This window comes from Macrobrachium nipponense, chromosome 46 (genome assembly GCF_015104395.2).
Source record: "Macrobrachium nipponense isolate FS-2020 chromosome 46, ASM1510439v2, whole genome shotgun sequence".
NCBI classification, from domain to species: Eukaryota; Metazoa; Arthropoda; class Malacostraca; order Decapoda; family Palaemonidae; genus Macrobrachium; species Macrobrachium nipponense.
Genome location: NC_061106.1, coordinates 43,191,869 through 43,215,341, shown reverse-complemented (window position 1 = coordinate 43,215,341; position 23,473 = coordinate 43,191,869). Strand labels below are relative to the sequence as shown.

Sequence of the window (23,473 nt, the reverse complement as noted above, 5' to 3'; positions counted from 1 at the left end):
GTTTCTAAAGTACATACGTACAGTTACTGTATTTCTAAACCCTCTCCACTACTATCCACTTAAAAGTATAATCACCAACTAAATGTTTACATAAGTTCACTTCATTATGAATAACTGTAATACAGTTTTTCATACTGAGTTTTCAAAAATATATTTCATATGACCTGACTGTAAACAATAGGCAAACTTACTTTGGTGTTCGGGGAGTCGGTGTATCCATCTGTTTGAACTTATCAAATGGAGACACAACCGATTTACTGTCAGCTGCCAAAGGAGTAAAGAACAATGTCAGATTTAGCAGGACACTTCATAATTTCATGATAAGCAATCATTAAGATGCAAATTACAATACTTATATAGAGCAGCTACAAATGTGAACATAGGTCATTTTTTTTATTTTGAAGCCGAGTGCGTATACTGTCACACATGTAACTATGAATAGGACTGGTGTTTTATTTTCTAAATGGGCATATTAACTGTACCAACCTTTACTGACAGATGTCTTGAATGATGAAGTTGTGGAGGAAGAGACATTTGAAGAATAGGAACTCTTTTGGACATTGACTGAAAGAAGATTTTGATTTTGAAGTTCAGAAAACTAAAGTGAAAGAAAATTCAGATTTCAATATTATTTCATGCTGCAATAATCTGGCTATGTATTGTCCTCTTATAAAACATTAACTGAAAAAGAAGCAAGATATGCAATTTGCCTTGAAAATTTTCTGGCAAATAATAAAGTATGTACACCTTACAAAGCATAAGAAGTTCAAAACAGAAAAATTATATTACAACCAAAGTAAAATATGTGGAAAGTATGTTGAAGTAATATATTAACTACAGTTATCTTCATGAACAAATAAGATTTTGACGTTAGGAAAAATCTTTATTTTTGGCGAGGGAAGCCGTGTCGCCCAGTGAAATAATATCTGCTTTTAGCCACTATTTCTAAGTAAAATATTGCTATTTTTAATCCCGAGAACTGCCTAAATTGGACATGTCAGAAGCCTCTTGACTCGCTCACCTATATAAAAGGTGTCGGTATAAAACTGGGGCGAGTGTTAAACACTTACATAAAGATTGCATTCCTATAAATTCATTCTTACAATAAACTATACATATACATTCAAGAATTGAGGAAAATAAGTTAAAGAGGAAGAATAATTACAATAATGAATGATAAGTCTCTGGTAATACTGATGAATAAACTTTCTTCGTCATGGAAAAGACTCCCATGGCTTGATTACTGAAACTTATGTAATCGTGTCAGATTAGTATAATGTGGCTTAACTTTTCTTACCTTGGCTGGAGCTGCGCGTGTCTGTGGTTGAGGTGCGGGACGTGCCGAAGGGGGACATGGTGGAGGAGGCATTGGCATCTCCTACAGAAATTTAAGTAAAGTTACTCAAGATGTTGACATTTAAAAAAAATTTTAAAAATACCAACAGCTAAGATCATACTGCATATTATCTCAAGCTTCTTGTATAGGTTGAAAATGCTGGAAATTTACTCTGCAGTGCTATGTTCAGTGCAAGCAAAAGACAACTCTTAAGATGTACTTGTGGGCTCAGCACAATAACTCGCATGACTAATGAACTCGTACATACCTCGGTATGCAATTATACATGCCATATCGATACACTACTGAAGTTTAGTTAAATAATTTTTTCAACACGAGTTTGCTTCACAAAAGAACCTGAAGAACAGTAATAAAGTGTACTTGTGCTTAAAGGGCCAGGTCCCTGACTAGGTATGTCTATGCAACAGAACTATGGCAAGTGCACTGTGCCAGCTGCCAGTTCAGAGTGTCTACCTTGCACCTAGACATCTGGTTAATAAGTGCTGGCAACATTTAGGCCACAAAGATGAAGTTAAATATACACTAGACTACCTTTCCTAAGTATGGCATTATGCACATCTGTTTTCTGTGAACTACTGACACACTTGAGGGTACCAAAGCGTACCGCTAACATGACACAATGTGTCTAGACAAATAAGAGCACTGGTTGAAAAGAAAAAAAAAAAGAAAAAGAAAAAAAAAAAAAGGGACAAATTTTAATATTGGGATCTCACTGACCTACATATTCATTGACTTACAAATTCTTTAGCAATATGAATTTTTAATGCAGTAGCTAATAAACCATATACATGTATAATTGTTATATACCTGAAACTGCAAATGTCGCCCAGTAGAACAAACAATAACGTGTAATTATATTTTAGAGACATTTTCTCATAGGTACTTAATTTTTATACACTGCCATATTTACAGAAATTTCAACCAGAAAAATTTTCTTATTTACTAATACAGTCATTATTAAGAAAGCATATACACATTCCTAATTAGCAATTAACATTCACCCTGACTTTGTTACTTGAAGCTCCAGCATTCCAAGAAAGTTCTGTATTTACAATTAGGTTTTGTTATTAGGATTTTGTAAGACGGTTAAGAATGAAATTTTACTCTTCAATCATAGATGTTACAGAATAAGCCAGTGATCTAATTTACATGATAAATCAGTAAAATTTATAGTAATGTGTATCATATAACATTAAAATACTAAAAAGTATTCAAAGTTATGTTATTTTGTCAATACAGTACAAGAATTGTAACCTGAGGTGTAGTGCATATCTATTACAGAAAACTACACAAAATTACCTAAAGAATATACTGTACCACTCCTTTCCTGTCTGTCAGTCATTCATCCAAATACAGCTAAAACTACTGACTTTGATAAATAACTTTTACTAAATAATGTACTAATGATATAACAGTGGTATGCAAAGTTTAGTTTTGATGTAACATATGTTGTGTCTTTACTAAAAGTTTCAGTCCTTGGGACAACATACTGGTATTTGTGGCATTAGTTTTGTTCTATTGTGTGTATAGAATAAGAAACTAAATGCTTGTTTTCTGTTAGATTATCAACAGGATTACTTTGTACTGACATAAGAAGGGTATGGTGGCACTGAACTACCCACCTTGGCGGGCGCCACCCTGACTTCGGTGATCGGGGAAGTTCTCCTTCAACCAGTCGTTAACCAGCGCCACATCTACAACACAAATACATGCCACTACAACCCGAGCCCCCCAAAAACAACAACAAGCACTGAGGTAGGACTTGTAGCACAATAACATGGCTGCTCCTAGCCATGCAACTAAGAAAAAAGGAACTCGATCGCATCTTGGGGAAATTATACAGAAAAAGCTGCTACAGTAACTCATATAAATAGCTAAAAATAATGACAAAATGCCTGGCAGGATATTGGAGCTGTAAAGGATAAACAAACTGAACAGAGTTCAGGAGAGGGAACAGTTAAATAATGCACAAAGGAATGATCTGTTATGTATGTTCGCAAGATTAAATGACTTATAAATGTAGTGTTAGTTATGGATTGGATATGTTAGGAAAAATGATAATACAGTACCTACTGCCAATAGCTTACTAACGCTTCAAATACATGGATCAGGGACACAAATGCAAGGAGAAGGAAGGTGGCAAGAATCAGATTGAAACCTCTAGTCATCACTTGTTCTGTGCTTTCTTAAAACCAGAAGTAGGATATACTAATTTTATTTTCCTTCTCAGAATTAATTTTTAGGTTCAGCCAGCATTTGCAGTGCTTGACTGACTATTATCACACGCAACAGTGGCTCAATGTTGAAAGGAAAAAAAAATACATGGATATATACATTGAGGACTTTTCCTTGTTAAACCTCTGAGGAGCAGTTTGCAACCAAAATCATATTTGCTATCTCAATATTTTATCCTGTAGTTTCTCTCTTCCCTTATCAAAACTTGCAGTTTTAATTAAACACGGCAAAACTTATGTCCACTACAAAGCAGAAGCACAATAGACGTAGTATTGGCCATCTAATGAAGACATACACAGCTATACTTAAAATGTACTTGAATAAAACATTCTACTTTGCTCTACAGAAAAGACTGTCTAACAGTTAATGCACACTCAGTACAAGAAAAATGATAAACAACACTGCAAATCAAAGCTGACTATACAACAGAGCAGTTCCAAATTTTGTTTGCTACATTGAGTTATACCACAGCTCCTATTTATAAACAAATACATATGCAGTTGATATGAAGCCCAAAAAAAGGCTGTATACAGTATACTCTGAAATTTTAAACAAATAAGAGAGCCATAATATTAATGATTAAATGGTAAATTAACTATAGAACACAATCAACCCTGTCTCTCAGAAATTTTTCCTTTACTGTTACAGATGACTAGAAATTTCAATATACTGTAAGTAATATTGCAGTTAAAAATGCACACAGCCATATATATAAAACACTAAAAAAATATGTTAACTCATTTAATGCACTAGACAATAAAAACGCCATGCAAATAAAAATGCAACAATACTGTACATAGTAAAAACACTGATACTGTACATAAACACAAAATGACAACCCTTTCACTGGTATCAATTACATCTGCAACAACAACTGTTGCAAAATGCAAGGCAGAAAAATAGCAGTATTCAGGTCTTGGTCTCTTTATGCCTCTTACGAACTTCAAACTTGAAGGCTACTGTATAGTGCACTATTCATATACACAAGCTTACCTCTCACTGCAGATCAGATGCTTGAAAGTAAAAATGAAAGTAAATGTAATAAAAACACACAGAAAAAAGGAAAGAGAGAAAGAGTTCACCATTTAACCAGAAGAAGCAGCCTAGTTCTTAAGGTAATCTACTGGTACAAAAAGAAAAAAATAAAGCACTGGAACTAGATACAGTACTGTACAAAGATAGGTGACCATAGCTATAGTAAATGAGCCATATAGTATAAGCATCAGCAGCATTTTGTACTTTAAATGAGATCAACAATTATAGAAAAGTAGCACATAACTAAGAATAAAATACAAGCAGAGCATATGCAGAAAGGGCCATACAAGTAATGAACATAAGCTCATCCTGATACTGTTGGTGGTTAATGATTAGCACCTCATATCCACTTTCTGCTGACCATTCCCTACCCACTGCCATACGTCTTTCCCTTTGATATTCAAGATGCTCATATTCTTCACCGAATGTTACAGTGGTCATGCCATCAGTGGGTACACTTATATTATTATCCTCATGAATATGACTTCCTATATATTCATTTCTGCTTTCTGAGCATTCTATTTCAGATGAAAAAATATTACCAGGTCTATGACCACCACGCCTTGTCTCCAAACACTGGAAATTATCTTCATTGAAGCTGTGTGACGACATGCCACTTTCACCTTCAAGCACATATCTTACGGGAGGATTACCATGTTCTGACAAATCAACTTGACTTTCATCAAGCTCAAATGTACTTCCCTCTTGATTAGCTGTATCATATTCTGGCCTCTCAAGAACAGTGATGACTGTATCTGAATTGCTACTGCCAGACTCAGAGTCTGAAAGCATCTGACAGTCCTCTTTAGTTACAAAGGCATCCTCTGAACACTCAAAATTGACTGCATCATACTCTAACTCCCCACCGCCATTAGCAGCACAGTTGGGTGGAGTATTAGAATTCTGAAACTTATCTGATGGTATACCAAAGGTGGAAAATAGTGGGGTCGAGTGTGATAATGAATGCAACGATGACCAGTTGCCAGTAGGGCTTATATGAACACAAGGTGATGAAGGGTTATCAGCCAAGGGTGAAAATGAAATTTCTAATTCTGGAATACAGGTATGTTTATCCGCAGATAATAAACGTGAAAAGTCTAGATCTGAATGCATGTCAGTTGAAGTTACCAAGTATGAAGTCACAAAAGGTAGAGATGATGGAGTAACTGACGGTGATGAATGCTGTGGTTGTACTTTAAGGTGATGAATGTAATTTTTCTGTTTTTGGAAAGGTGCCTGAGCGAAGGGGAAGTTCGTGGAATTGTTCACATGATCAACTGGTCTTGCATGAACTTTACTGTTATTAAGAAATGAATTGCCAAACGTATAGTCAGATTTTAAAGCATACTCCAATTTCCATGTTCTGCCATCCCTATCAGTAACAGTTACCTCAACATCATTGTTTTCACTGGTACTGCTTACATTTCTGTTTGTGAACGCCTCTGTTGCAGACAAAGAATGGTTACAGGTTCTGTTATAAATATTATCCTCTTGTAATGGTGTTTTCTGAATATGCTCAAACAATTTAAAACTAGGTAGATTCTCACAAGCTTCCTTCCTTGATTTTTCTGGAGGATGCTTCAAGAAATTTTCCATGATATAAGATTGTTTTTTAGATATAGATACCTTTGAATGAGAAGCAGAGACAGTTAGAAAATGACTATTATTATCATCAGGTGGTGGAACATTTTCTGCAATTTCATTAGGAAAACCTTCATCCAAGTCAGTTATTGTTATCTCTGGAATGAGAAACTGTTTATTATGAAAATCATCATTAGGTTTCCTAATTTTGCAACTGCATAAATTATCTGCATGCTTACTTAAAAAATTCTCCTGGTCTTGTATTTCTGGAGCATTTGTGCTATAATACCCGAGTAAATGATGTTCTGTGTTAGTGTTCTGAAAGGATTTTGAATTATCTTCAAAATACACTGTAAATGATATCTGGTTTAAATACCTCGAAAAATTTGGATTATACACATTATCATTATGAACATTATAACTCTGTTGGAAGTTTTGCTCTTCATCAAATAAAGGAGGGTATGAACTGAATACAAAGTGGTCAGCAGGAAATGGATATTCATGCAGATCATAACTAAAACTCGTGTTGTTTACAATGTTGTGACACATACCTATGGAACCTTCACTACTACTATCGTCACCATCTTCAGCAGGAGTTACGTCACCCCTGCTCTGCCCCCTACTAGGTATTTGTTGCTCATTTAGCCCCTCAGAGGTTGTTTCTGATAAATTATCAACTGCTTGATCAAGGCAATGTGACAGACTAGCATCCAGTGAATCAACACTGGAATTTTCATGAAGACTCTCTATGGTTTCACTCGCTACCATAAGGCTCGAGTAATCTTTGAACGTTTGCGATCGAGTTACTTTTGCCCCCTGCATAATTTTTGTCATTTCAGTGTCTGAAGCCTCAAAAAGACTGTCACTGTAAGTTCTGCGACGGTGTTCTGATCCGGGTGAATGATCATCTTCAGTTAATTCTATGTCATTTAGCAAAGCTTCAGTAAATGCTTCATCAATGGAAGTATTTAATTCCGTACCAGAGAGTAATTCTTCCCATGAGTCATTAAAGTCATCTGGAAGAACAGACTTCTCTCTAGCAACTGATTTTTCATGTACAACTGTATTATCTTTAGCAGGTGTCTTTTCATTACCAGTGCTATGGAAATCTTTCACCCCTTTTGCCAACTCTAATTTTCGTGAGATTTGGGCACTGGACTGCTGGAAAAATGCTGCAATTTCCTTACGTTTCTTTTCAGCACTTTCAGGTGACAAAGAGGCTTCAAACTGGTTCTTACCATATATAGTTTTAGTGCTAGATGTAGGAGTGTGCCGTTTTGGAGGCTCTTTTCCCCAAGGTATTTTCATTGCATTTTCAGGTTCAGGTTTAGGAGGGGAAGGATAAAAAGAAAGACTTTGTGGCCTTTTGTGTTGCATCTGAAGCAATTCCACTGGAATCTTGAGGCTGACAGCTTGAACAGAGCTCTGACCCTGTTCACTTCTTTCCACTAAAGAAGAGAAGCGTTCGCTGTGTGAATCGTGGAAACTTCGTCTCTTTTCAAGGAAAGATGACTCTGGCTCTGTCGGTGATTCAAGAGATGGTTGTCCTTCAAAGACAGATAAACCTAACTTGATAAGTCCAGAACCTGAATGACGTAATGGAGGTGGTGGTGCCAAAACTTGGGTATCTTGACTACCTACTTCAGCAAAAGCTGCAATACCTTTCTTTACAACACCAGATCTAGAATGTTTCAACCCGGGTGATGGAGTAGTGTCTCCTGGTTCTTGTTTATCAAGCATCCCTTGTTCAAAGGCCGCTAAAGTCTTTTTAATTGCACCAGAACTTGACCGACGGACATATCTTGGTGGTGTTACTTCACGAGAATCACAAGGAGATACTGTACCTCCATCTTGGAATTTTGTTATTTCTTTTTTAACTTGAGAACTTACAACAGAATTTTTCCAAACTGTGTAACCTATTTCATCATCATCTGGTTCTTGGAAAGGTATACCAGCTTCCCATTTATCATATTGTAACTTACTTCTCCTCTTAACCTTCTGATTTCCTTCACCATCTGGCTCTTCAATTTTATTTCCTGAAGCTTCCCAGTGGCTAATCTGTTCCTTACTTAATCTTTTAACTGATCTCTCATCTCTAATACTCTTCTGATCTTCACAGCTTATATTTTCCCAGATTTCTCTCTTTTCTTTATTCCTCATTCTTACACCTTCAGTTTTTAAGATATTTACATTCTCATGATAACATTCTTCTTTAACATTTTCCCATTTTTCAATATGCCCCTTATTTAACTTTTTAGGATCAATTTTTCCTTTTGTGCTGTCATCTTCCCTATCTGTCATGTTCTCCCAAACACTGTTTTTAATTTTACCTACTCGTGCTGATCGATCCTCCCCCTGAGAAACTGAACTAGAAGTGTTACAAGATTTTTGCCAGACATCATATTGACTCCTCTCTACTTTCTTTATTTTGATGTCAGATTGATCAATATCTAAATTATCTTGTTCTATCTGGCTTGAACTCGCCTCAAGTTTTTGCTTGTTCCTCTGAACATACTGACCAGTTGCATCTGGCGCAATACCTCCCTTCCATGGTTTTTGTGATGTTGAATGTCTGGAATCTTCTGAAGCACTGACTGCCGTTTCCCAGATACTGGTTACCTTACCTTGATTTCCTTGAGGGTTACTTTCTGTGATTTGATCTAAATTAACAGACGCACCTGTTACTTTTGTTGAAGAAGTTTGTTCGAATTTCATTGCAGTAGTGGACACACTCTTATTATTTGTGGCAAATGGAAGACCTAAAGACGGTTGTGATATTGCCTGCACTGATGATGAGGATATTTGTGAAGAGGAAGAAAATGTTTGGTGCTGCACACTTGTCATTCTTGTATCCTGAGTAGGAGCAGAATTTAAACGGCCACGTTCTGTTCTTGAAGCTAAAGGAATAACATTTTCAGTTACTTTGGGGTCAGAAACAGAATCTGGAACACTTCCCCATCTGGATACTCCTTGCTGAGGGACACTGAAGTTGGGCTGAGAAGGAGGATTGAATTCTATGTTCTTAGGCTTTACAGTATTACTATCTGGAATACTGCCCCAGCGAGACACTTTCTTTTGTTGTTTTTCTTGTTGCTCACGAAGCTGTTGCTCTCGCAGCTGCTGCTGGCGCATAGCTGTTGTTGGAAGGGGTGGTACTACAAAATCTGTGGCTTTTGGCTTTGATGATGCATTGTCGGAAGTACTGCCCCATTTAGAAGCTGTCTGTGACTGGAGACCTGGTCTGTTCTGCTGTGGGAATGTTGATTTTTCTTTTGATTCAGTTGCAGTAATACTTTTGAGGGACTGACTAACTTGACCCAATGCTGCATTCTGAGCACTTATAGAAGGACTTGGAACTTTGAATTGAAATTTTTCATTTAGAGTAGAAACTGAAGAACTTTTGGTTCTTACTGTTTCACGTGTTGCTGCAGTGAATGAAGAGCCCTGGTTAACAGCATTAATTGGACTGAAAACTTGTTGACTTTGAACAGTATTAGTCAAGCATGTAGTTGAAGAACTCTTAACCTTGTCAGCATCATTAATGGAAGATGATGCACCTCCAGGAGGCATCTTGTATGATATCACTGGACTCTGAATAAAGACTGGGGAATCAGACGGTGAAGAGACAGAGCTTTGATTACTAAATGGTACGTTATCAAAGGAATAATTCTTTTGAAAAGCTCTTACTCTTGATTTTGGTTGCTGAGGATGTTGAGGTTGGAATTTTTCAGCTAGTGAGGAAACAGAGGAACTCTTGCTACGATCCATCTCCTGCATCTCAACTTGACTGACTTCATGTCTTGGTGATCCATGCTGACTATGAACACGACGAAGACCTGGTTTCTCTTGAGGACTTTTTGGGACTGGATTATTCTGGTACTGATAAGGCAGGGTACTGACAGGGCCAACAACAACTTTACTGACCATAAATATTTCACCTGCATTATTTCCAGTATCAAAACTGGCACTGCTGTTCAGTGAATTTATATCCTGAGCTTTTTCTTGAAGGTCATTAGAGAACACTTCATCATTCATCTCAGTGTCATAGTCACCACAAAAGTCTATATCTGGATTGGAAGTCTGTCCAATGGAATTCTGACTGCCATTCTTACCAGAAGCAGAGAGGCTTCTTCGTCGTACTATTTCTTCACGAGACTGATGGCGAGACAAGGCAGCAGTTACCATGCCTGCAGCACCTTCAATGCTGCTTTGTCTTCCATAAGCAGTTTTAGATGTTGTCTTTTCAGAGGCTTTGCTTTGAGAAACCCTCTGTGCTTGCTTGCCAAAGGTAGGTCCTTTGTTCAGACTATCTTCAAGCACAGCTTGTTGTACGGCACTAAGAGCTTTCCCTTGCTGAATCACATTGCCCTGCTGAGGCTGAGATGTTTGCTGAACAACAGATGACTGTTGCATATTAACCTGGTTCTGCTGAGACTGCTGTGTCTCTTGAAGTTGTAAGTCCAAGTCTTGCTGTTGTCTTTGATGTCTTAGCAACTCCTCTTGTTGATGTTTTATGAGTTGCTGTTGCTGTAGAATCTGTTGCTGCTGGAGTAGTATCTGCTGCTGAAGTTCCTCCTGTTTTCTTTTAAGTTCTGCCTGTTTTTCCATTTCTAATTTCCTATTCAATTCTTCTTGCTCATTTTGTTTTCTAATCTCCTCTTGCCTCAGCATCTCCTGTTGTGCTTTCAGCTGTTCTTGCCTCTGCAATTCCTCCTGTATTCTGAGTTGTTCTTGCCTTCTTATCTCTTCTTGTTTCCTTAGTTCTTCTTGCTTTCTTAACTCCTCTTGCTGTCTTAGTTCCTCCTGCACTCTAAGTTCTTCCTGCAACCTTAACTCTTCTTGCCATCTTAATTCTTCTTGTCTCCTTAGTTCTTCCTGTTTCCTTAGTTCTTCTTTTCTTCTTACCTCTTCCTGTCTCTTTAGTTCTTCTTGTCGTTTTAGCTCCTCCTGTTTCCTCAGTTCTTCTAATCTTCTTTGTTCTTGCTTTCGCAGTTCTTCTTGCCTCCTTAGTTCTTCCTGTCTTCTTTGCTCTTCTTGCTTCCTTAGCTCTTCCTGTTTCCTCATTTCTTCTTGCTTTCTCAGCTCTTCTTGCCTTCTTAGTTCTTCTTGCCTTTTCTTTTCTTGTTGTATCCTCAACTCTTCCTGCTGTCTTAATTCTTCTTGCTTTCTAATCTCTTCCTGCTGTCTCAACTCTTCTTGCTTTCTGAGCTCTTCCTGCCATCTTAATTCTTCTTGCTTTCTAAGCTCTTCCTGTCGTCTTAATTCTTCTTGTTTTCTAAGCTGTTCTTGTCTCTTTTGTTCCTCTTGCTTTCTCAACTCCTCTTGTCTCTTCAGTTCTTCTTGTCTTTCGATTCCTTTAAGTCTTTCGATTTCTTTCAGTCTTTGAATCTCTTGCTGTCTCTGAAGTTCCTGTTGTCTTTTCATCTCTAGTTCCTTTTGTATTTCTAGTTGCCTTTGGATTTCTTTTTGCCTCTGCAACTCTTGTTTTTCCTCATCTTGCTGTTGTATCCTCTGCAATTCTTGCTGCCTTTGCAATTCCAGTTTTCTTAGTTCCAGCCCTTTTTTATACTCTTCCTTCCTTTTTAATTCCTGTTGTCTCTGGATTTCTTGCTGTCTCTGTTGTTCTTCCTTTGCTTGTGCATTTTGTTTATTTCTGATTGCCTGCTGCCTTAAAAGTTCATGTAGCCTTTCTTCTTCATCATCTTCATCCTGTTTGCTTCTCAGGGAATGTTTCTTTTGGTGAGGCATCACCCCCTGTCGTGCAGTACTTATGACTTCATCTGCGGCAGCATCAGGATTTGCTATAGTATTCATGCGATTGAAAGTGCGATGGGAACGGGTAGAGGGAAGTTCTGCATCGGCTGAATTTGCTCTTATCATACCTGATCTACGTTGTTCCTCACCATCAATTATTTGTTTGCTAATAGCTGCTTTATGTACAGCAATTTTAACCAGCATTTCAGGCGTGAAAAGTTTGGTGCTTGGATCATCTGAAACTCCAGAAATGCCATTTTGTACATTCCCACTATTTTCATTTTCACCATGAGAAACTGCATTGTCAATATGGTCAAAGTTTTCATGGCCAGTATTAGTCTCTATTTCTAAAGAAGAATTCTCTAAAGAAAACTGTTTGTGAACATTAGAGACCTGGTGTGTTTTGACTTGAGTGTTTGTGCAAAACTGTGCTTGATTTGTTTTATGAATACTATCCAGGTACATTTTCTCTTCAAAACTCTGTTTACGTCTTCTGACAGGGTTACCAAGAGAATTTTGTCCGGTTACTAAATGAGCATTAGGAGTTGACTTAGAACGTGTTATTAACTGCCCATGATATACCACCGAGTTTCCCTTGTGAGTACGACCAATTGCTGGTGCATGGTACTCGCATTCCTCAGAAGTTGACTCTCCTCTTTGTGGAACAGGTGGTGGTTGTGGGATCTCACCTCTCTGAGGCAAGGGTGGTGGTGGTTCACTCAAATTTCTGCTGCCATCGGATGCACCGGGACGACAATCGGGAACCGTTGGAAGAATAGCTAAAGATGTTGGACGTTTTGGGGGAACCAAAGGTGCTCCCTGTAGGCGTGGTGGCAGTGCTGGTGGTTGAGACTGCTGTTGCAAATGTGGACTTGGCTGCCTATCTTTATTAGGGGTTTCACTCCAAACAGTTGGTTGGGCATCCAAAGCCTTTTCAACAAAGAAATTACCTTTTTTCTTCACATCCTGACTTTCAATTTTCTGGAAAACATTCCTTGATTTTAAAATGTGTGACTCTTGTTGTTTATGGAATATACCAGGATGGTAAGCTTTTATTCCAACTTTGACTTGATAGGGTTGAATAGAGAAGACTTCTCCTTCATCATCCGAGTCTTCTGAATCACTTTTGTCACTCATATGAATTGCTTGTTTTGGTGGATGTGACACTGCAGGGCTGTGTGGACTTATACTTCCTGCCGAGTATGATGTCACTAGGTGACTGTATTCCAATTTGACACGTTCAGCAGACTTGGAATGTACAGGTTTATGCATAACCCCAAAATCTTCATTGGAACTTGAACGATTAAGTAATTCCCAGTTTTTCTTCATGTCCTGTATTTTGCCAACTGAGTGGCTTTGATAGGTTACTGGGACTTTGGAGGCACTTTCTGAATCCCACAGGTTGCGGTATTTTGCTTTTTTTCTCTGGACTAGCTTAGCCCCTGCCAAATGGTCATAAACAGTTGCTGGTGTAGGAGATTGGCTTTCATTCTGGCTTGGCCTCTCAAAGCGCTTCTTGGCTGCTCTTATTTTCCATGGAATATCTCTCTTTTCTTTTCTCCTTAGATTATCTGGATCACTATAATTGCTCATTCTACTATCAGGAGTCCCATCTCTTGTTGACCCCTCTTGAGCATCCATAAAAACTTCATCTTCCTCATCTTCGCAAAGATTACCATCGCTAGGTTGTCTTACTAATTCTTCTCGTGATTGGCATCTACCTATTGCCGAGGAAAGAATCACTCGAGCCTCATTAATATTGTTTTCTAGTTGGAGAGATGGGTGGTCACTTGTTGGACTTGAATGCCCTGAAGGACTTTTCGAGATGCGACTCGACACATTTGAAGGGCAGCGTTCAGAAGACTGAGAATGCCGTGTGTAATCTTTATCAGATTTCATTTCGTCTAACTTGAGAACTATTCCTTTGGCTTCATTCAAGTTGACTGAGAACTTAAGGCCTCCTGTTACAACAGCTGGACTTCCAGCACCTGAAGAGGCATAAGAAGACGAGTGCATCACGCCAGACGAATTTGACTTGAGTACACCACTCAAGCTCCTTACTGGCTCGTGAAATATTTCAGTATCACTATCCTTATCCTCTTCCCCAGCCACTTCTTCCTCTTCATTCTCCTCTTCTGCCTCATCTCCATCATCCTCTCTTCTCTCTCTTCCTAATTCTTCTCTATCATCTTCTTCCTCTTCATTTCCATCATCCTCATCATCTGCATCATCAATATAATCGGCTGACACTTTGTTCAGCAATGTATTTGCATCAGCGTTTTGCATTTCCTCATCAATATTACGATCCTGCAGAACTCCTCCAAGGGAATTCTGGAGGCGATCGATGAGTGAAAGCAGTTCTGTTCCTTCTCCTTCCTGAACTTCAGGAATACTACTTTGACTTTTAGATTTTCCAATGTTTGTTTTCAATCGATCTAGCACTGAATTAACCTCGACTATTAATTCTGTACTAAATTCACTGTTAGAGTCTGTGCTTCCCTGACTATGTTCACGATTATTATTTTTTTGACCATCCATATTTGCATCCTCCATCGAGGCCTTTATTCCCTCCATAAAACTTGTGAATTCTTCCGGGTATTTACTAGATTCGTCACCTGATTCAGTGCCCGAATCAAACATGTGTTCCTCACTCGACTTACTATTACTAGAAGGGAAAGAATAATGTGAAGTATCTCTACCAGAAAGCTTTGCCCTAGCACGTTTTTGCGAAGACCCGCCACCAAAGCGCTGTCTATAGTCTTCAAGTGAAGCTTTCAACTGATCATAAACTATAGGTTCTAACTCACCCTCACTGCTACGCAAATTAGATTCTTTAGAATAATTATTGGTCTTGGACATTGCCTCAAACTTTTGCGCCGAGGAGCCCTGGGTGCGAGACCCACGACCCGAGTCATGGCCACTCAGCCCATCATGTGGAGCTGAAAAAAATGACAGAAGAATATCTATGTTATGTCACACTCGAGCAGAAATATGCTGTATTATGAAATCATTCCTTTTTCTCAGTATATTATATGATTCACTTAGACATAGCAATCCTCTGTATTTTTCCATCTGTCCATCCGCCTGTGGTGGTTGCGCATGATAACACTGCGTCTCGGGCTTTAAATAGTTACGCTATGTGTAAGGTTTAGGTAAATAAAAGGATACCTGGGTGTACATTTGCAACTGAAAAGTGTTTTAATAAATTACTGTATGCGAATTCCACCCTCAATATTCGAAGTAGTATATTATTTAAAGCCCGGGACGAAGTGTCACTATGCGCAAACACCACAGGTGGATGGACAGATGTTAAAAAACAGTGGCAACCCCGTTTATTGAGTGACATGAAAAGTAAAACTTTGAAGAGATCCAAGTGGGACATAACTCACCTTTCTTCTCAGCCATGAGCGTCTTGAGGCGCATTCTGATTTTCCTGCGGTCTTCATATTGATCGCAGGAATCAAGCTGTGGAAAGAAAAGGGAAAATATCATATTAACAGCGCGAATTCCTTAAGAATTACTTTACAGTTTCATAAATGATTACATTAATATACTAAACATTTCCCTGTGAAAACTTCCAGCTTGCAAACTATAAGTATAATTTGCACACAAATAAATAAATATCTACTTGTTTATGAACTTTATTTTTGGTTTCCTTTCACATTTATTCTCCCACGTAAAATGTTAAATAAGGGCTTTGCATATGCAGAGATGACCGTATTAAAGCAATTCCTCGATTCCCCTTAATATATCAACAGTTACAAATGCCTCATTCAATAGGCAACACATATTTCTAAATAAGCAATGTTGTTATGGTTAGTTTTCAAAGGTTGGTTGTTTTTTTTTGTTTTTTTGTTTTTTTTGAAACCTGGCTTTTCTTACTCAATAAAAGCTTCGACGCTGCAAATCAAGGACGATGTTATCAAAATAACAATAACACAAAAATAAATATAGAAGCAGGGAGACGGGGTAGAATTAGGCTGATGATACGCGCGCGCCCGCCAGAAAACGGGCACGTGCGGATGCAGAACGTCTTTTATTTTTTCATCATTCCTGGTCCCAATGGCGTTACCATGCAACTCGAATTTAACAGAAGACGCTTCTAAAAATGCGAAGGGATTTTGAAACGGCTTTGGAGCCGTTCATGTGGTGGCGGAGGTGGATGGCTGGTTGGGTTCTCTTTGTCAACAACCACCTACGTTGTCTTCTTCTTCTTGGGCCTCTGCCAACGCCACCATCCACCTAATATTGTATCGAACACCGGGTGGATATGAACCCTATCTCCTTAGATTCTCTTGCAACTTGCCTTCTCCTTTTAATAAGTCTTTTTTTTTATCCCAGTTCTTTCTCATACTCATAATTATGCAGCATTCACAAAGGGATACTTCCACTGGGCTTCGCGATTTGATAATTCAGAGGCTCGTGTATCCACGGTCTAGGTATATATATCTAGACCGTGCCTGTATCTGCTTTGAGTGAGAGCTTCCTAACCACTACAGGCAAACAGAAAATCGTGTTAAGCTCATTTATGAAAAGACGCTTTAGTTTGAGAATAAACGTTTAAGACAGAAGAAACATTACAGAAAACATTTAGTTAAAGAAATCCTTTGTTTGCTGCCAGAATGTGGCCACAAACGAACATTTCAATGCTAACAACTCGAGCTAAGAGATATGCGTCTAAGCAATTTATGCATGGAATACGCCGTAATAATAAGCAAAAAACCAAGCTTACGAAAATAACAAGAGCAAAACCTTCCGGCCCTTTTTTTCCCTTTGCATAATTATAATTATTAATAATGTTGTTGTTGTTGCATAGTGCCGGTCTCAGTGCCAAGGGGAAATAAATTTTCTAGGAAAGGAAACCGACCGAGCTAACAGATGACAAGAGCGGACACGCCGTTTGACGTCATCAGATTAACTGATATCTTGTTTATACTTCGGGGCCACGGTCTGCTGGTGTCTCCTTTGTACCTTTATATATATATATATATATATATATATATATATATATATATATATATATATATATATATATACATACACACACACACACACACAACACACACACACACATATATATATATATATATATATATATATATATATATATATATATATATATATATATATATATATATAGGTACGTAATCTGTGTTGGGAAAACGCGTCACTGGGTAGCTGAACGACAACGGGAACATAGGCGTATACGTACTGGTCATTACAATGAAAAAACAAATAAAATAAATACGCATTCATAATATACTATATATATATATATATATATATATATATATATATATGGACCTAGGCAAAATGGCAGAGAAAGAGACAGAGAAAGAAATAAAAAAAAAACGACAACTATCCTAGAATTCGCGCCATTATCAAAGAAGAGAGAGAACGAGCCCTCACAATAAGTGCGCGCTCACTTGCTAAGACCCAGGAAGAAGGTTGGACCAGGGCCGTGCCAAAAAACACGCCTTCCTCCGCAAGGATAAGGAACCAGGTGTAATTCGGAGTGATATTTACTGACTAACATTTTTTTTCCTGTAAATTACAGATCCTCGTAGAGTTAGTTACCTTTGCTCAAATTATGATCACGAGGGTAAGGTAGAAGTGAAACGCTTATCCGTGACTAAAAGGTTTGGTTTTTGGGAGTCAATCTGAAGGTGATAGCGTGAGTACTACTGAGAGAGAGAGAGAGAGAGAGAGAGAGAGAGAGAGAGAGAGAGAGAGAGAGAGAGAGAGAGAGAGAGATATTATAATGAAAATGTCCATGTCAGCGTAAATGCAAAAATTTGGACGCTACGCGTCAACCTTCAAACTTACTTTAAGGAACATCAAGTCAACTGTGATATGCCTAAAATAGCTAAAGATAGTTTAAATTCTCATCTGTTAATTCTGAAGTAAATTTGAAAAATAATACGTTAATTTAACCCTTCAACTAGAGAACATTCGTGGAGGTAATGTAATCTTAAAGCGTTTCAAGATACGTATGCAAAATAACCTTGCAATAGAAACAGGACAATACAGACAACAAGACGGCGTTGACAAACTAAAGAGAGAGAGAGAGAGAGAGAGAGAGAGAGAGAGAGAGAGAGAGAGAGAGAGAGAGAGAGAGAGAGAGAGAGAACGTCTGCCAAGACTAAAACTGAGGCAGCCCCTTTTGTTGATGACTACAGAGCTGAAGGCGGATGTTAAATGCCTGTCAGTGGTGTTTGAGTATGTTTATGAGTATGTTTATTCTTATCATGAAAGAAGTAGAAGCATTTTGATGATGTTTTGGTATCCTCCATGTCACGTCATTTCTCTAAGTAAGGAGGACTTCGAATTCGCAGCCAATAAACAGTCTACAACCATGCGGTATAACCGAAAGCATTTTCGTTCAGTTGTCTCTTAGTGGAATCAGATCCGACGAAGAAAATGGAATTAATAAACTAAAAAGACAGGTTCCTTGGTAACAGGCTGACCATCAGCGACCAGGAATAGCACCTTCAAGAAAGTATTAACGTAGAGAGAAATTAAAAAATAATCAATTAAAAAAAACTATTTCCTAGGTAAAAGGCTGACCATCAGCGACCAGGAATAATGACTTTAGACAGTATTAACTAGGAGAAAACCCACGGAATGCTAAGGAAGTAGTACGTTTGAAGTACTGAACGAAAGCTTAACCTCCTCCGTCCCCGAAGATGGAAATATACGAACTCAATGTGACCTGACACTTCATCGCTTTGAATAAGTCTTCACGAACGATGCCAAAAGGAAGCCGATAAGAACGAGTTCACCTTTGACAGATGAACACAGGCTACATTAATAAATAAAAGAAAACGAACACGACCAGGCAATGAGTGTAAGCGGAACACCAGACACTAGAGGATGAAAACAGTTTACGGACGAACGCATGTAAATAAGCAAAAATCTTTGACGTCAGATAAAAGTAAGGGATGAAAGAGAGAGATCTCTCTCTCTCTCTCTCTCTCTGATCACTTTCGCTGACAGCTTACATTAGAACAATTAGGAGGAGCGACCTCCCAGGGTACAGTTACTGAAGGAAGCCTCTAGCTGACGTTTGGATGAAGAGTCTGACGTAAAGCTTGGTTTGGTTTATCTAGAATTTTCACGTGAAAATACATACTCACTTATGACTTACAGTGAGATGAAACAGAGGCGCATTGGTCCTATTAGGCAACGAAATGCCGCATTCAAAATTAAGACCGAAAAAGGCCTAGGACAATGCAGTGCAATGCTGGTCATTAAAACACGCAGATTTCTTGGAAGTATTTACACAAAACAGAATTCTTGAGATTATTTACGCCTTGCTCCATAGGAAACCAAAAGCCATTCTCATTTGAGCTCCCCAAACTGTATAGCTTTCAGGACAGATTTTCATCTGTTTGTGATGAAAAGTTTAAGAGAAATAAAAACAAAGAATATTAAGTGTGAAAAGGCCATTTTTTTCAAGTCACCCTTGATTACCTTTCCAGTGTAGAAAAGAAATTACCAGATTAAACCATGGTAGAATTTCGGGGGGAAAAAATGCTAATGAAATGGAATGCGACATAGCCAAACTACTTCTTATAGAGAGAGAGAGAGAGAGAGAGAGACCACAGGGTACACAGTACGCATTTCTAAATACAATGCCTGACGAGTATTACGACTCGGGTGAAATGGCCCACAGTGACAGATAAGGCTCACTGTTTCATTAGTCTTTGAGTCGGTTAATTAAGACAAAAAAAAAAAAAAAAAAAAAAAAACACTCGGTTTCACTGCGAAACGCGTAATGAAATTATCAAATCGTTTCAGCTTTGAACAAATACAGTATAATACACTATCGGATTATTATTGACGTTACTAAGCTTCATATCTATCATCGCGTACCCAAAAAAGCGTTATTTATTTATTTTAAATCACGAATTGTAAAATAAAGACGTTATTTCATCCATTTCCATCGCCGAACGTACATTATTACCAACCGTCCACAGCGATGACGTCATTCAACTCATTTCTTCCATTGGGCTAAATAAACGCTTATTCATTTAACTGACACGACGCATTAGAAAAAAAATACAAAAAGAACTTCGAAATACAAGAATGAGAAGTCCCTGCTAACTCCCCGCAGGAGGAGACGCAGCAGCAGAGGGGAATATACCGCCGGGAGGAGTGACGCAAACAGAGGCCGAGGGGCGATGCGATCTTATTTTTAGACGTATAAATGTGCTGGGTAGCCGTTATGTAGGTACTAGGTCCTCCCTGTTTGGAGGAGACCTTCTAGCTTATGAAAAAGGGAAGACCGACAACCACAGCTCTCTCTCTCTCTCTCTCTCTCTCTCTCTCTCTCTCTCTCTCTTCTCTCTCTCTCAAGCTCGACAAAATCATTACCAGAACACTGGGAATGAACAGTCAAACCTGCTCCTAGAGATATAAGTGAGCATACCACAATGTCTCCTCTCAGGATGGACTAACAAGTCTTTGAGACGTCCTAATCCTTGTAACTCCCCGTAACTCTCTCTCTCAAGTACATAGATAATTAGACAATAATATAATTAGTATAATTGAGACATCACCTAATTCCTTCTTGTTATAATAAACACCTAAGAACACCTAGTTTGATTATGATGATAGCAATAATGATGAATGTCACGATGATCCTGATAATAACCTACTTGTTGTTAGGTACTCATCATAACAGAAAGGAAAAATTATTAAAGATATATATATATATATATATATATAGAATATATATTATATATTATATATAATATATATATATATAATATATTATATATATATATATATAACATACACACACCCAGTTGGGGCATCCATAGATCATTGCTGTGGTTGCTCAAGGGGTAATTGCTGTCGCCAGCAACATTATCAGTGACGGTCAATGGCGACGACACGTGCAACACTGCAATAGACACGATGTGGTGCCATTCTCAGATTTCTTAGCATTATCACTATTGTTATCATCATCAGGCTGTTAAGTATTACTGCTGTATCATCATCTTCATGATTAAGGTACTTGTTCTTCAGTATTTATCATAACAGGATGGAACTAGGTAATAATTAAAATTATATTAATTCTGTAATGTCTAATTATTTATCAAGTTGAGAGAGAGAGAGAGATGGGGGAAGGTAAAAAAGCTCTAAAACATTATATAAAAGGTAATAATCAAGATTATACGATTATACCAATTATACATTGTCTAACTATTCATCTACTTGAGAGAGAGAGAGAGAAAGAGAAAGAGAGAGAGAGGTGAAAAAACTCTAAACGGATACATAAAAGGAGGTAATAATCAAGATTATACCAATACACTGTCTAATTATCTATCTATAGAGAGAGAGAGAGAGAGAGAGAGATCGCAGAATTTAGACCACTACTGAAAGACACAGGACATAAATCGATGCCATGTCTGTATGTCACTACGAGGTCAGTGGGACAAGGGACTGACACGCCAGATAATTAAAGAGAGAGAGAAAGAGAGAACCCATAAATAACATTACTCATAATATTATTATCAGTGTGTATTCATCGTACTATCCTTCTTCTTTATAAATTTACCATTCTCTATAATATATCTAAGAAGGACAGACTCTTGTAGGGATGTTTACATTAAGAATGATGTTTGAATTAGCAGACGATAATTTTCAATGGTTTTCTATATTTATCCAATAATTCCTTTTTTCCCCCAGAAGTTAAATCACGTAATTATTGTGCTATATTTTCAGTTCCTCGCTGGAAGTGTGGTTTTCGCGCTCGGCTGCCAATCCGGTGGTCCGAAGTTCGATTTCCGGCTCTGCCAACGCGGAATCAGAGGAATTTATTTCTGGTGATAGAAATTCGTTTCTTTATATAGTGTGGTTCGGATACCACAATAAGCTGTAGGTCCCGTTGCTAAGTGACCAATTGGTTCTAGTCACCTAAAAGATATCTAATCCTTCGGGCCAGCCCTAGGAGAGCTGTTAATCAGCTCAGTGGTCTGGTAAAAACTAAGATATACTTAACTTTTTTTTGTGCTATATTCAATGATACAGGACAATTATTGGGTATTCTTTTTCATCCTGTAAAAATGAATTATTTGAACAAAAGAGAAATAAGAAGGGTAACATATTCGGACATCGTGAAGATCTGGAATACCGATTGGCAGTCTTGACAGAAACCGTCGAATTCAAAGATGGCGTCACAGGAATGTCATTGGTCTAAATGACTTTTCCCCTCAATTCCATCTGGCTGTTTTCCGGGAACGGGTGAATGAACAGCTGGGGTATCTTGTCTTGCCCTCGACATTCCGCCTGAATTCTAGGCCGGTCGGACGGTGACCTCCACCCAACAACCCCCCCCCCCCCCCCCACCCCCCCCCTCTCTCTCTCTCTCTCTCTCTCACTCTCTCTCTCGATCTCTCTCTCTCTCTCTCTCTCTCTCTCTCTTTACCCTTCGTCTGCGGTTGGAGCTTTTTTTTTCTCTCTCTTTTTGCATCTTGCATCATAAACTTCAAGTCTTTGAGGTTATCTGCTTTACCTGCTTCTTAGCCAAGTCTTGAGTATTTTCATTCAGGCACGAACGAGAGAGACACGTTCGGTGACAGATCAGGACGAGAAATGCGGGTGCTCAAAACACCAGGTGTGCTTGCAGGTCGCATGATTTAACGGCACAATCACCTTTGTTCTGAGATCACGCGTCGTTTTCCTTTTGCGAATTTGTTCTGCATCCAGTGCAGGTCTAATCCAGAGCATGGCGAAATAACTTCAGTTTTCTTTCTGATTTCATTCTAGCGAAGGACGGCGATAACGATATGAAAATATCAGGAGTTAAGCTATTTTTTTAAACCATCCTTCCAGCGTACAAGAACAATTTTCTATGGTAAGGATGATAGCTATTTAGTTTCAAGGATATACTCAAAGAACGTAGAAGAATAACGATAATCCCTTACATCGGTCATCAAGAACGCCGCTCATGTTTAAGAAACAGAGACCTTCCCCTTAAGTAAATTACCATCTGTTTGTTCGTGTGAAAATCTGCATAGAATACCTTCAAACCGATTTCGCAATGACCAAACAAGATAATGCAACTTCCAAACGAATGAACTGGCTTTTTTTTTTTTTTTTTTTTTTTTTTTTACATGCCTTTGATCTACGCAAGGCAACGGTCAGGGAGGTTACTCTCATATATCTTTTATTTGACAGCTATGACGTGAAACCTATTCATGTCATGAAAAAATTGGGACGCAAATGTATATATAGGTGTGTACATACGCACCCACCAAAACATGTGTATGTAAGAGGAGAAATCATTCAGAATATATGAAGGTGGAAGTACTAGGAGATAAACCAAACTACAGTGGAAAAAGGTCATAAGTGTAGACCTTTAAAAAAATTTAAAAAATGAGAGAGAGAAGTTAGAGAGAGGAAGAGAGAGAGGAATGGTCTGATAGAGAGAGAGAGAGATCACAGTATTCTTAACCCCATAAATGAAAAATCTGTCATATATAAAAATGTATCGTGAAATAC

General features: G+C 38.2%; 1 protein-coding gene across 1 annotated transcript in view; it reads right to left on the bottom strand.

Annotated features, from left to right (window-relative positions):
- The window catches only part of LOC135214979 (titin-like), a gene marked incomplete in the record, with an annotated part of 228,146 nt that overhangs the window by 5,170 nt on the left and 199,503 nt on the right, over positions 1 to 23,473 (bottom strand). Inside the window, 6 exon segments of the mRNA XM_064249484.1 lie at positions 192 to 264; positions 487 to 564; positions 1,298 to 1,378; positions 2,980 to 3,051; positions 14,770 to 14,901; positions 15,352 to 15,427. Of these exon segments, the coding sequence (XP_064105554.1) occupies positions 192 to 264; positions 487 to 564; positions 1,298 to 1,378; positions 2,980 to 3,051; positions 14,770 to 14,901; positions 15,352 to 15,427 (512 nt within the window).